At 33.3% G+C, this 16,078-nt stretch overlaps 2 protein-coding genes across 3 annotated transcripts in view; one reads left to right on the forward strand and one right to left on the reverse strand.

The window, feature by feature from the left end:
- Positions 1-3,846, forward strand: part of LOC144836053 (procollagen-lysine,2-oxoglutarate 5-dioxygenase 1-like) — a 46,888-nt gene extending 43,042 nt beyond the window's left edge. The window contains exon 19 of one of the 2 annotated variants that reach the window (XM_078691230.1): positions 3,472-3,846. In XM_078691230.1, coding sequence (XP_078547356.1) covers positions 3,472-3,627 — 156 coding nt within the window. In that variant the 3' untranslated portion in view covers positions 3,628-3,846. The remainder of the gene's footprint in view (positions 1-3,471) is intronic. The other variant, XM_078691229.1, reaches the window with a different exon arrangement.
- An 8,792-nt stretch (positions 3,847-12,638) lies between these two features.
- Positions 12,639-15,878, reverse strand: LOC144834969 (uncharacterized). Its single transcript, XM_078689971.1, has 2 exons — positions 15,856-15,878; positions 12,639-15,032 (listed from the first exon to the last, which is right to left on the reverse strand). The coding sequence occupies exon 2, from the start codon at positions 15,027-15,029 to the stop codon at positions 13,092-13,094; it is 1,938 nt and encodes a 645-aa protein (XP_078546097.1). The 5' UTR covers positions 15,030-15,032; positions 15,856-15,878; the 3' UTR covers positions 12,639-13,091.
- Positions 15,879-16,078: the final 200 nt, after the last annotated feature.

Genomic DNA, 16,078 nt, shown 5'->3' on the forward strand with positions numbered 1-16,078 from the left:
AGTTAATTATAAAGCTTTGAATTTTCATTAAAATAATGTAGAACTACATTCTTTATATAGTAGAAAGAACTTGATTAATAACAAGATTTTGTCAGCTTTTGTAAAACGCTATTAAACTCAAGTCTTAAGCTCTGTCTACACTATCAAACTAGTTTGACAAAAAATGTGTGATGTACCTAAATAACATATTGATATCCCCAAATATGGTAGTGACATGATGTCATCATATCCATATATGGGCACATCATATTTGTTTGTCACATAAAGTTTGATAGTGTAGACAGAGCTTTAATTACATTTTAAGAAGAGACTTAAATTACACTAAGGAATTGGACCTAGATGTTATGTGTAATTGTCATTTTTTCTGTTTTATAGAGACTTGATTTCCTATTAATTAGGACTAGTACAGATATTCCATCTACTGTGCAGTTTTATTTAAAATAATTTAACTTGCATTAATTAGGCCTAAATAAGACTATTACATCTACTGCATCTTATTGGGTTCCACGCTGTACCACTTTTGGATTTAACAGCCTATATTTATTTATTTATTTATTTCGGTATAAAAAAAACATATATATATACAAAAAGCAGCAGAAGCTGAAAGTATTGCATATTTACATAAAAACTGTATAAAAAGTACACAAAAACATCAAAACATTAACATCTTTATTTAATATTTATGTCTGAGAGACAGATACAATCATATTTCTGAATTGTCATTTTTGTCCGTTATTAGAGACATGATATTTACAATAATTAGGCCTAAGTATATGAATATTCCCCCAACTGAATCTCTATAGATCCTCTCTGTACAACTTTTAGTTTAAAAGTTAGCCTAGACGTGTCCGCTAATAAACAGTACAAGATAATGATATTACAATTATCATTTCTGTCCGTTAATTTGAGACATGATAATTATGATATGGTCGATAAATTCCTCTAAAGAATATCGATCCCTGTCTGACTGTCGATTAAAAATGTAATAATGATAAATAATGTTTGCTACAGATCATAATTATCCTAATTAATTAATCAGGTCAGAATGAAGATAAAATAGTGATAAATTCTTTTAGTGTATTGTATCTCCATACAATTCAGCGTGACAAGTTAATGTACTATTTTAATTAAAATAACATAAGACTTTTTATTAGACACAGTTTTATTATTAGTTTCTACCTAGTAGTAAGTAATTGAGAACTTGGTTATTATAAATTCCACTTGATATTAGATGATAATCGTAAAATTTGATTAGTGATAATATATAGAGTAGGCTTATTACTGTATAGAAAATTAAAAATCATGTAATAATTTCTTAAAATTTCAGCTTGTCACAATTTGTTAGCACTTTCACTTCATATGATTTTGTCAATTGAGTAAACCACAAGATTTATTATGGTTTGTTTTGTTGGTTTTCCACACACAAATAAATACACTCACATGTTAAATAATATAGTAATCGATAACTGAAATAACAAAATTAGGATAAGGTGGTGTGTGGATGGAGGCCAAAATAAGTTTGTTAAACAAACTTTAAGTCATGGCCACCGGTTAAAACTAAAATTAAAATAAGTTTAAATGGTGGTGGTTGAAAAATATAGCAGATAACATACATCACAGGCAGTCTGATTTAACAAAGAGTTTAAAGAATTTTAAAGACACACTGCATCATTGAAACAAAAAAAACCCAAAAAAATTATGCTTATTTCTGTTTCGGTTTCTTTGTTGTATGATGGCAGTGTGTCTTTAAGTGACTCCAAGCAGTAGAAAAACAAATATTGGAATTAAGTAGAAATAATAAGAATATAGGTCAGCACAGGTGCACAAAATTGGATGGTAGCCCAAATCACTGTTTGTTTGTAGCCTAACCAAATGTATGATTAGCTCAACCCACCCTGTCTTGGTAGCCCAACCCACTGTATGATGGTAGCCCAACCTGAAATATGATGGTAGCCCAAATCACTGTATGTTAGTAGTCTATCCCAGGTTGACTTACTGCCCCCTTACTGCTGTAGGTTAGTGTTAGTGTAGGCCTACTATATCTTTACTAGTCTGACCCACTATTTGTTACTTTGTTTTATCCACACCATCGATATTTCAAATGAGCGTATTTAAATTAATTAAAATTAATACAACTAACAATTTTACATAGGAAAGCTATCAATCAAACGTAGGGAGGGTCAAAAGTTTGTTGACTTGGGAAAATAAGTTGAATGTAGATAAATAAGTTGCCTTAGAGCATAATTATCTTGTCTCACAAACTTTGTTAAAACAATCTTTTAAATTTTAAATGCTAAAAGCGAAGTCTAATCTAAATTTTCATTACTGGTTGTTAAATTGTACTAGTTTAATTTTATTCTAAAACTCCACATTTGCACAGTATGTGTTGCATTGTGGGATATTTGAAGAAAAGCGCAAGCATGCATGTAAAATATACCTACTCATGTTTAGTGTCACTAGTCAAAAGTTGAATTTGAATCCACTTGTACTACCATGAATATAGAATTTAATTTTGTGTCAGGGGGATCAACTTTAACCTTATTTGGACTATGCATTCAACTTATTTTACGTCAGGTTGTACAAAATTTAAAACCACAATAAATAAATAGTAACTTTTTAATCTAAATCAGGCATGTGGATTGTGATATTTTAATGCCTATGGAATTGATACCTAAAAAATGTATCAATTTTGGAGACATTTAAAGGTAAAGTTAGGGAAATAACCGGTGACTCAATTAATGAACATGCACTTTTTACTTTGTTTTAAATGTTATTGTACCTTCTACTAGGAGATAACATCAGCATGGTTTAAATAGATTGCCAGGGTAATCTCTTATGCCCCTGTCATATGAAAGAGCTCTTAACCCTATTATAATGTAGTATACACAGTTTTAAATACTATTGCTTGTTTTACTCACTGTGTTTAAAGCTCTGTCTACACTTATCAAACTTTATGTGACAATCAAATGTGATGTGCCCATTATGGACATGATGTTGTCATATCACTACCATATTTGGGCATAGCATTACCATATTTGGGCCATGAAAAAACCTTTGATATGGCAGTAAAAAAAAAATAATGAGAACAGAAAAATGTACTGTTATTTATTTGGTTTTAAAATTGTGTAAAGAAAACATTAGGAATTTGGTTTTTATATTGTTTGGTAGATTATTCCATGCTGTACAAGGCAAGAGAACATTTTTATGTTTATTTTCACATCGCCTAGCAAAAGAAAAAGGAAATGCAAAAAAAAAAAGAAAATTACACACACCTGGGTGTAAACACCTGCCTTTTCTATGGTGTGGCAAAGGGGTAATATTTTCCCCGTATGAAAATGTTCTTTTGTCTTGGACCATTTTTTTTTTGTTCCATTCAATTTGATTTAAAAAGTTTCATAGTAAGGCCAGTAACACTATAACATAGACATTTTGTGCCAAAAGTACACATTTTCAAATGTTTCTGTTTTCTAGGGAGGTGGTTGCCGTTTCCTGAGGTACAACTGTAACATCACAGACTCAACTGTTGGACAGACTCTCATTCATCCTGGCCGCTTGACCCACTACCACGAAGGACTTCTGACAACTAAAGGCACTCGTTACATCATGGTCTCGTTTGTTGACCCATAGAAAATGACCACCAAAGGTGACCCATTCGTTGGACCAACAATTTTCTAATGTTGGACATAAACTTTTTTCTGTATTTTTTTGTAAAGTTTTCAAATCACCTCAATATCATTTAACTATTATTTTAAACTTCATTTGTAACCTTTAACCTATGACCCCTATTAGTTAAACTGTCTTCTATTTTCAGTTTGTTTAACTCAGTTAACCGTTTCCATAATATTCATGTTGATCACATTATGGCCATTCTGGTTCCATACATTACAATACACTACTGTACAAATATATAAACTATATATACAATACATCATCATATTCTTCTTGTGATCACACTATTCCATGTGATATAATGCTCAAAGTTTAATTACTATATATATAGGTCTTGGGAATCGTAAAACAAGCAATTGTGTAATGCAGAGGGGAAAATGCGTCTGGGTTAGCACTTCTATTAAGGTGGTTACATTGGGGCTGCTCATGCACTGGGGCCCCCTAAGGTGTTGGTTTAGCCAGTGAACGCTCATAGCCATTACGCCAATGCAAACAAGCGATGCGTAACGCAGGAAAGTATCACATTAAACAAATCAATCCAAAACCAATTTGTGCGCGATATGATGCATTTACGACCGTTGTATCATTTACATGGTTGGTGTGATCAACTCCATTAATGTACACTATATTAACATTATTGTTATCAGACCGTGATTATTATTACGGTAGTATGACCAAGCAATTATGCACTCAAACAAATCATACACTTGTTGTCTAGCACTACCTTTCACTTTCAATCAATATTCTACCTTTAATAACAAAAATTTTTTTCCACAATGAACTGTTTTTTAAAAGAACTTGATTTCTAGCCTTTTTTACTTTATTCATTTAAACGAATAGATATGTATTCTCTTTAGTCAAAATCAACTGCAGTTACTGCAGTAACTGTAATTTGTTTTCTGTTCAACCTGCTTTTTTGGATAAACATACACATATTTATAGATTTCTCACCAAAAGCTTCTACATTAAAACAAACTAAAATCATACATTATTGCAGTAAAATACTTAGTTACAGCAGTATACAGTAGAATAATTGTTACATGAATTTAATAACCATTTAAAATAAAACAACAAAACAATTAAACCACAGTATATAATAGATCGCCTGAAAATGTGAGGCCATGACAAATTTCTAGTTGGAAAAAATAAGAAAAACAATGTTACAGGCCACTTTGCATGTTTTGACACAATACTGTGGCTGCATGTACAGTATACACATGATAATCACAACCAACAATATATGTGATTACACACCTTAGATGTTGTTTCATAACACCAGTGTATATTACATCCCCACCTGACATGTAGGTACCTAATACATGTTAGGAAATCACCGATTATTATTGTTGTCGATACAGGAAACAATAGTTTATAGATAGATGCTAGGAAATTGAACAATTAATTTAGCCTAAAGACGGGAAGGAAATTGATCGTAGATAAGAGCAGGCATGGAAGAACGGTGAGTTGTGTTGTGACAGTAAAAATGTTTACCGTATGTGGCTCGGTAGTCTAACGCTTGAACCTCAAGTATTTTGATTGACCCGGGCAGATCGTATCAACTACATGTGTTTACTTGGAGGCGATATCTTGTGTAAAAACAGGTTTATTCGGTTTGGTTAATCTTCAGTAGGCCGTAGGTACGCATACTGATATTCCTTAAGGCCTTATCTTGTTTCTCCGGCCTGACTTTCATCCATTCTTTGTGTTAAGACAACTTTCTTTTTCTAAAGAAATGTACCGTGAATGAATTTGCAAACAAGATACCCTTAATCTCTCGTTTAGTAATCTTTATTTAAACCTGTATTGGTCGTTTATGACTTTCCTTATTTTACAATTTGTTTTGCGGTGTACTTTAGTTTTGTAAAAAAAAAATCAAATTTCCATTTACCACTATTTTTTGTATTACTATTATTTTTAATAAAACCCATTCTGAAAAGATGTAAAATAAGATTATAAAAATATTAAAATATATATAATATAATATTTACATACCATTTTGTAATCATTACATTTCATAGTAGAAAATTTATTTTACATTAGATGATAGTTTTGTGTTGATTAAAATTAAAAAAATTAATTGTCGATAAAAATACAGTTTTCATAAAAAAATAAAAAGTAAAGATAAGAAATTTGTAATTTCTTGACATAATAAATCTGTTTGATTGAATAAATTACTAAAAATGTGAAAAATGTTATAACTTGAGTAGATATTATTATCTCTAATTTCATATTTGAATACATAACTGATATGCTAACATACAATATTCTCTTGTGTAGAAGAATACATTATTTTTAAAGTAATGAAATTAAAATTAGCATTAAACATTGATATTAATGCAGCGATAACTCATTACTATCACTGCTGTCGATCAATTTTAATTTAATGTTAAAAGGTACACTAAACTAAATATACAAGTTGTCACTAAAAAAATTTCAATTTCACCAGATTTCCCCGACAAAAAAACCCACAAAAAACTATGTAAAACCATTTTTACTTTATCAATTTCTCCAGTGTATTTTATTTTCAATATTATATTGTAAGTATAGAACTATACAAATGTTGAAGTAGTGTAAGCGACTGTTTTATATTAAACAAATAATTTACATAGATAATGTTAATTTTCCAATGTATAGACAATATTTATTTATACACTTGTTGGTTGGATTTTCGTCATGTAACGGTTGCAAATCGGGTTCCAACAAGAGTACGACTTCGCAAATTCTTTGCGAATAATTTGACCAATAACGGGCGACGAATCATTTAAACTGTCTGTTATTATTGTTCAAATTGGGAACCAAGCCAATTTACACAGACGAGTGGTAACGGTAAGCGGAAAAGCGCGTAGCATGTGCCACGTAGAATCTGTATCTATCCTAATAAACCCCATGGACTATAAGCGGAAACCGCCCGTCCGCTCCGCGTTGTGTGTAAATGGTCATAAGGAATAACATAGATTCTATATTTTTATTACCGTACTGTTACCGCTCGATCGTCTGTGTAAATTGGGCTTTAAGCTCTGTCTACACTATCAAACTTTATGTGACAAAAATATGAATATGGACACGATAATGTCATATTTACTGCCAAATTTGGGCACATCACACTTTTTTTGTCAAACTAGTTTGACAGTGTAGACAGAGCTTTAGAATATACATAGGAAACATAGGAGGTTTGTACCCAGTACTGCATTTTCTCATTTTGTTTTTCCAAGTCACAGCAAAAGATGTTTTTCTATATTATTAACGTATTGACTTACGGTATAGATAATACATTTTAATGTAACTTTCAAATTTAGATATTAACATTAACATTAACTAAAAATAACTTAACCCATTCGATGCATTTAAATGTATTACAGATTAACATACAAGGTGTCATCTGTCGAAACAATTACATTTCCCGGTGTTTTTTTATTTATTATACTCGTCTAACTTTTTAAAAAATGTAATGTATTTTAAAATGCAAAAATTCTTTTTGTGATGTATATTTGATCAGATAAGTTCTAGCTTTAAAAATGACAGTAATAATAGATAGATATTAAGAAGTAGACGTAAATGTTTGTAGGTAATGTAGGCCTACGTAAATCATTTTTTTAAAAATAATTATAATTTTTTTGGGTTTTGATTAAAAAAAAAATATTTGTAACTATAATACAAAATCAAGAGAGCATTACGAATATCTGCGCATGCGTACATACCAATCGGCGTTGTGAAAGCTTAAGCGGTTTTCAATTTACGCCTAATTGAGGGAGCATTTAAGACGGCATTCGGTATGTACACATGCGCAGATGTTTGTTACAGTTGATTGATTTGTAATGCACACGTGCAAATAACCGATAGTATCCCCATTTTACACTTTCTCTGGGAAAAAATTAGAAACAAGTGTTTCTCAACTGATTTGTGTCATATGGGGTCTATATATCCACCAAAAAAAAGTTCCAGCTCATCTGGCCTGGGGAAAGCCGCCATTTTGGATTTTCAAAATGGCCGCCATAAAATACAGGTTTTTGCTCATATCTCCTCTTCTACATCATGCATGGAAATGATTTTGGTGGCAAAGTGTATGTTTTGAGGGTCAAGGAATCTAAATACAGCATTTTGAAGTTCACTCAATAACCGCCATATTGTTTTTCAAAATGGCCGTCTTAAAATACAGATTTGTGCTTATCTCAGCTTCTACATCATGTATAGACATGATTTTGGTGGCAAAATGTAGGTTTTGACGGTCAAGGAATCCAAATACAGCATTAATTTGAATTTCACCCAATGGCCGCCATTTTAAAAATCAAAATGGCTGCTATAAAATTTACAGATTTTTCCTCATATCTCAGCTTCTACATCATATGAACGTAATTTTGGTAGAAAAGTATATGTTTTGAAGGTCAAGGAATTCAAATATAGTATTTTAAAGTTCACCTAATGCCCGCCATTTTGTTTTTAAAAATGGCTGCCATAAAATTTACAGATTTGTCCTCGTACCTCAGCTTCTACATGGAAGGTGCATGGAAGTGATTTTGGTGGCAATGTTTATGTTTTGAGGGTCAAGAAATCTAAATACAGCTTTTTGAAGTTCACTCAATGGCCACCATTTTGATTGTCAAAATGGCCACCATAAGCTACAGGTTTTTCCTAATTTATGAGCTACTATGATTATGATTTTGCTAAGCCTATGTTTTGAAGGTTACAGAATAAAAACAAAATTCAGCTTTTGAAATACAGTTGGAAAGTGATGACGAGAATAAGTCAATATGTTGGTGATAATATATGGGAACCACAATGATTATGGACCCATGAGATACTGTACACAAGAAGATATCAGCGATGTACTGTAACTATATCATTCGCATGAAGAACCTAAAAATAAAATATTCTAAAAAAGTTTGTTAGACGACATTTTAAGATATTTTCCAAATCCTAAAGAGAAGCATGGCCAATTTTAGTTAAGCATATTCCAATCAGATACATTATAGATAAAGCAATTTAAAGCAACATATCTTATGTGACTGAATGTATGGTTACCTAATACACTGGGGACTAACACTACTTCACCATAACTGGTCTGGATTTATGCATGTAGGTATAATGCGATAACTGGACAAATCGACGATAGTTTATGCCGATCATTCTTTTTTATCCAATTAACATGTCAACAGTTTATACAATGGTACAGCCACTCTGAAAACGTATATCTAGCTGCTCATCTACCAGTCATAATAATCAGACACGGAGGAGTTTATCTTTTCAGGAGCTTTCTTGGTTATATTGGACATACTGGTGGCTTGAGGTTTTGAAGTTGTGCATAACCTACTTTAAAGAGAGCTGTATATTCTAAAGATCTTAGAAGATGCAGCTATGTATCATATAATGATGACACGAGATGAGGATGTACCATTTTGTCTCCAGATATAGACACAGTATAGGACAATTGACCATGATGGCCAATATGCCCGAACGACAAATTTCCATATACATACAATACAAGATGTTCCAAAAGAATGGATATCATGCAACGTGTTATAATGGTGAAGAATCAGTTTTCAGACATGAGCACATGACAATAGAGAAAACCTTATGTATCTTGAAATTTGTCTTTCAGCATTTCCAGATATAGCCTTCCACTTTTGGCATTTTGGCCATGACCAGCTGCTGCAAATATGAAAGCATACTGTAGATGCTATATCTGAACCTGGAGCTCCCAATTGCACAATCATGCCTAAAAAGTTATACCATCTAATGATACAGCCACAGCTTAAATGTTCTTGATATCTTTTTGACTTTCCCAGAAAGCTCTTAAGAATCTTTCGAGTTTGACGACAAATGCCAGTTTTCTTTCTCTAATTATTTGCATTACTTTACGTCACATTGGTTGATCGAAGGTTATTAGGATGGCAGATAAGCAGCTAGATTTAAACATAAATGCAGACCATTTAGGGTGACTAGTGTTGATCTCCCAGTGTATTACCATGTATTCTTAAGATATGTTACTTGCTTTATCCATAAGTTGTACTTTTAACTGCAAGTTGGCCATGCTTCTCTTTATATTTGGAAAATATCTTTACATGTCTATGTAACTTCTTTAGAATATCTTGTTTATTAGTTTCTTCTCGCGAATGATAGTTACAGTACACTCTCTGGTATCTTCTTGTGTACCTCTTTGGTCGTAATCAGTATGGAACTCGATCTTGTGATTAACTCACGACGTTGACATAGTAATAATGAGGATTGTAATAGCGATAGATCTCGGAGACTAGACAAAGGGGATTGTACATAAATGTTGTCATTATTATATGTTGTGCCAGTTTGATTGGGAATTTTAAAACTATTACTGTATTTAACAAACTGTATTAAAAAAAAGCAACATCTAAAGCCAGTGGAGCAGAAGCCTTCAACTATGAAGTTTGGTCCTAAATGGAATAAGAAGATCTGATCACTTTCCGACTCTGTATTTTAGAATGCTGATTTTTTATTCTGTAACAATCAAAACATAGACTTAGTTATCAAAATCATGTCTTCATTATGTATATGAGCTACGAAATTAGCAAAACCTGTATTTTATGGTGACCATTTTGAAAAACAAAATGGTGGCCATTAAGTGAACTTAAAAAAAATGCTGTAATTGAAATCCTTGACCCTCAAAATATATACATTGCCACCAAAATCACTTCCATACATTATATGGATTGGAAGCTGAGATAAGAGCAAAAATCTGTATTTTTATGGTGGCCATTTTGAAAAACAAAATGGCGGCCATTGAGTGAATTACGAAAATGCTGTTTTTCGATTTCTTGACACTCACAACTACACTTTGTCACTAAAATCACGTTCATACACGATGTAGAAGTTGAGATGAGTACAAATCTGTATTTTATGGCGGCCATTTTGAAAAACAAGATGGCGGACATTCAGTAAACTTCAAAATGCTGTATTTGGATTCATTGACCCTCAAAACATATACTTTGCCACCAAAATCATATCCATACATGATGTGGAAGCTGATATATGAGCAAAAATATGTATTTTATGGCGGCCATTTTAAAAATCCAAAATGGCGGCTTTCCCCAGGCCAGATGAACTGGAACTTTTTTTTGGTGGATATATAGAACCTATATAACTCAAATCAGTTGAGAAACACTTGTTTCTAATTTTTTCCCAGATTGGCCCTTTTTAGACTTAAAATAGGGATACTACGAGGCTTATTAAAACTTGGATGTAATGATGATAAATGACGTCACAAACGTTATGATTAAATTGGTGCTATTCTATAATCGTGTTACGTATTGATTGATATAATTAGTGTAATAAGAATAAGTAAATGACTTACGCAAAACAAGGTGCTATTAGAAAAATAATTAGTGGAATATGAATTTAATGTTAATAAGTATGATGCAAGAAGTAAGTCGCATAAAGTTTTCGTACCAACGTCACGGTTGAATAAGTTTAGTAACCAACGTCACGGTTGAGTAATCTTTAAGTTTAAATACTGTTTTAAATCTTTACGCGTAAGTATAGTATTTTACTGTAGTTAAGGTTGTTGTATTGTAAGGTTACGCATTTATAGAAAGAGCGTACATTGATTTTTTGAATTCCGATGGAAATAAATGTGAATTTGTTCCTAAATTTAGTAGAATTTGCCTTTTTACAAAAAGAATACTTTGTGTTTGTTCTTTTTTTGTTTACATACTAATTACAACGCACCATTAACAATTATTTTTCGTTCTACGTTATCATCGTCGTCATCATCATCATCACAAATTGTCATGTTATGCAAATGAGTAGAATGATGACATCATCCGTTTACGTGCTCGTGCGAAAGATCTATTATAATATCGTTATCGATCTTATTTATATAACTATTCATTCGTACACTGTTCAACATCCATTCTAATTCACTATCAATAGTTTTGATTTCGGACGTTATCGCCGAACCTTCGATTTTGTTTTTACCGTCGACATTATCGTCCGTAAACAAAATGCAAAATATTTATTAATTTCATCCACCATTGCCATCCGTAGTTTAATGTAATCGTCGTCCTCCTAGTCGTCCTGTATCACATTTGTCGTCCTCCTTTCCCGTCCTTAACTACTATTTTTTTCTGCCGTTGTCACCATTCAACATGGTTTTTCCAGTTACTGTATTCTTGTATCCTGGTTAGGCTATTTCCTTATTACTGTTCTTGTCACCGTTCATTATCCGAACCAACGTCAACTTCTCTTTTATTTTTTTTATTTGACCAGATTCATTGTCATCGTCATATTTACCACTAGTAGAATTACCCTCCTCTTTTAAACATCGTTATCAGTTATTATGTACGATGCTCAGTCGTGAGTTGTGGTGTAGTTGTTAACTTTATAATTCATTAATGATTGCCAACACATCGCCGACAACTTATCGCCACAAACACATCGCCACAAGCACACCGTAACCAACCCATCGCTGCAAAAACACCGCCGCCAACACACCGTAACCAACCCATCGTTGCAAAAACACCGCCGCCAACACGTCGCCGCAACACATCGCCGCAAGCACATCGCCGCAAGCACACCGTCACCAACCCATCGCTGCAAAAACATCGCCGCCAACACGTCGCTGCAAAAACATCGCCGCCTACACGTCGCTGCAAAAACATCGCCGGCAACACAACGCTGCAAAAACATCGCCGCCAACACGTCGCTGCAAAAACATCGCCGCAAACACGTCGCTGCAAAAACATTGCCGCCAATTACGTCGCTGTAAAATCATCACCGCCAACACGTCGCCACAAAAACATCGCCGCCAATACGTCGCCGTAAGTATTACTGTATCTTCACTTTCGTCATCTTCACCTGATACAACAACATTCAACAATTTTTACAATTTTTATTATAAATGTTTTATTTAAAATATAATTAATTGCTTTCTACAAATTGAACATTCCTTGTTATTATACAATAATTTTTTTTCTATTATTTACAAATTACTTTAACGACTGTACATTTTTGCAAATATAATATAAAAACCACAATATGCGATACATATAAAATTTAAACAAAATATATTTACAATTACATGTGAAGAGACACAGTCCCTGATTATCTCCTAATTATAATAAATTAATTATTTGTATTGTGTAAGCAGTCGGTTTGATAAATATATTTTACAAATATATAGAAAGTTTCAAGTTTTCAACAGGATTATAATTGTTTGTAACTAATGTGGAGTAGTTTTGCGTCATGGTGTTGAGTAATTGGTCAGATGTTTGTCCTACAATGACGTAATTTGTACTTTACAACACTAAAAATACTAGCGAACAAATTCGCAAGTAATTCTCAGATACATAGTTTTAAAAACAGCGTATTCGGCGTCCCCATTTCGTACGTTCGAGCTCCCTGGATATTTGCCAGGCCATCGGACTTCTTTTTTACCATAATTATATATAGTATAACTAAAGTTTATTCAATTGATTGTGACGTTTACTATGCAATTCCTGGTTCATCATTTCTAAGCATGCGTAGTCGTCCATTTCACTACCACAAATAAGACCTCCAGTACCTCTACCCCTGACAGAGCTGACACCAACAACCCCGGGATGGTCATTCTCTCCCTCTCTATTCATATACATTGGAAGTGTGTTCCATTGTCCGTGTGTAGTAGTTCTCACAACTTCATTCGGTCCTGCATAAATATGTCCCAGATCCCGATAATCATAATCATCATTAACCCGATTGTGAACATATGCATATTCATCTTGGCCTATACACGTAGAGGAATACATACTACTATACGTATTGTCACTTATAGAGGCTACTAACTTTCTATGCCTATATCTCGAACGTGGGTCAGCCGTCCTTGCACGATCTGGCGGTGTGTAATATCGAGCAATACATGGGAAACTCATCCCATCGTTTTTCTCTTGCGGTAATGGAAGAAGGCGCCGTTCAGAGGACGTTCTAGTCGATGACGAACCCGCGGACGAACAGGCAGACGAGCAACTCGCAGTATTGTTCAAGTTCGTATGCTTACGTACAGGTCGACTGTGTTTTCTAAACCAACATGTTAGAAAAACTGCAGTCAGTAAAAACGTTAGAACGAACGTGATGGCTATAGTGATGAAGACACCAGCCAATGAAACGTGCACCATCGAGTAGTCTGTGGCACATGGATCAATATTGCGGTCGCCATCTTGGCCTACTATGATCTCTGGATTTGTGTTTACGATTCCTGGTAAAGGATGAATGCTGTTCGGACAAGAATTACAATCGCATAGAATATCAAGTTTGAAGTATTTTTTAACTTCACCGGCGATACTCTTTGCTACGCAAATGTACTCTCCAGTGTGTGTCATCTGTGCGGCATTTATCAGCAGACGACCATCTGGTAGACTTTTAACCTGCGTATCGCTAACTCTTGACGGAAGCATCCACGAAATTGAAGGAACAGGAGAACCTGTTGCCTCACAATTAATCACTACATTGTTTTGCACTTTCGCTAAAATATTTGTATCAGTCGTGGTGATGTTTGGTTTTACACACTTTAACCTGAAGGTTATCGTTCGAAGATCTTCACCTTTGAGCAAAGCTGGGGAAGCACATCTAACTGGTGACGTTGTCAATATACGTCGTGCCGTCATACGTGCACGTAACCAACCGCGTAGATATTCCAGCTGGCAGTCACATGTTAACGGATTGTTTTCAAGACCGATTGAAACCAACGATCGCGCATGCTCTAAAATATTGGGAATCGTGTTTAGTTTATTATTGCCAAAGTATATTGTCTGCAAGCGGAGAAGTCCAAGAAACGCCTTGTCTGTTATCGAAGATATATTGTTAGATAGAAATGATATAAGTTGTACGTTTCCTAAGCCAGAGAGAATATTATCCGATATTGATCTCAGCCTATTTGCACTGAGATAAAGATGTACTAACGACTTCATTGGTTTTAGAGCACCGACCTCAATTTCGTCGATATCATTATGCGCAAGATCCAGAATCTTAAGTCTCGGCATACCAGCCAATGCACCAATTTTGATCGTCTTCAATTTGTTCTGCCGTAGATATAGTCCCTCCAATCGTTGGAGATCATTAAACGCTCCCGGTTCAATAGACGAAATGTGATTATTATTAAGAACGAGTTTTTCAAGATTTGGTAAATGGCTGAACGAATTCCTCATGATTTTCGTTAGTAAGTTGTTCTCAAGAACAAGTTCTCGCGTTTGTGGGTGCACTGTAGGGATGCACGTGATCTGCCGTCCGGAACATTTTACAACTCTTTCTTTTTGATTTACAACAGAGCAACTTGCTTTGCACGTTGCTGACGTCACAGTTACATTGAAGACTATTATGAAAACAATTGCTAATGTTTTCTGTGCTAACATTTTCACCATCTTCTGTAGTAAAGAAAAACAAAATGATAAAGTTAGTTTAAAAAAAATCTTAACTTAAGAAATATTTTTATAATATAATTACCATAAAATGTCAATTATTAGTTTTAAAAACCGAATTAAATTTCGAGGTATGTATGTAAAATTGTGTGTTGAGATCCATCAGTTTTAAAAAATAATAATACTAAGATATATTCAGCTTAATCTTTCATGTTTTCCTTTTATTTTCAATACATAACTTAAAGTATTTAAATACATAACAAGACTAATAGTTCACCCGTGGGTCACGTTTATTCTCAACACTATTTTATTTTTTTCTTTCTTTCTCTTTAGAAACTTAACTAACTTATTGTTTGCGATATACCGCATAAATAATGGTAGGCATATATGTGTTATAAAATTCATGTCCTAATTGCAAGTAAAATCTTAAAATCTCTAATAAAAAATAAATTTTTTTAAACCAATTATCGAAATAATTATTTTGTTTGAGATTATTTAAAATAATTATGGAAATAAGTTAAAATTACTTCATGCTATATTTAATCCTAAAATTAGGACCATTCTAAGTTAGGACCATTAAGTGGTTCTCTTTCTTGACATAACTTCAAACTTGGGGGTGGGTTACTATTTTCAGGTGCCTAATTTAAGATTAGTAATAGTAACCCACTACTCTAATAATAACCTCCTTCTAATAGTAACCCACTGTAAAAACAATCAAAGAATAATAACCCAGGGTTACAATTAGAAGATTTACGGTATTTACAAAAAGCACACAGCTGTCAGATGAAACTTTGTACTGATTATAGCCTAAACATTACTAAATACTTACCTAATAATATTTTGCATGTAGCTTCATAGAATTGTTGTACAGTTATGAATAGATGAAACTTTTCTTAGTTATCAAAAAGAAACTAGGAAGTTTACTTTGATTGGCTCAGAAACTTTAACCAATAGCAATGCTTTAGTTAATTACGTCATTATATTAGTAAGAAAACTAAAAAGGAAACACGTTCGTTTGACCTGACACTCAGATTTTGCAGATAATTTGCCGA

Source organism: Antedon bifida, chromosome 2 (genome assembly GCF_963402885.1).
Source record: "Antedon bifida chromosome 2, ecAntBifi1.1, whole genome shotgun sequence".
Lineage (NCBI taxonomy): Eukaryota > Metazoa > Echinodermata > Crinoidea > Comatulida > Antedonidae > Antedon > Antedon bifida.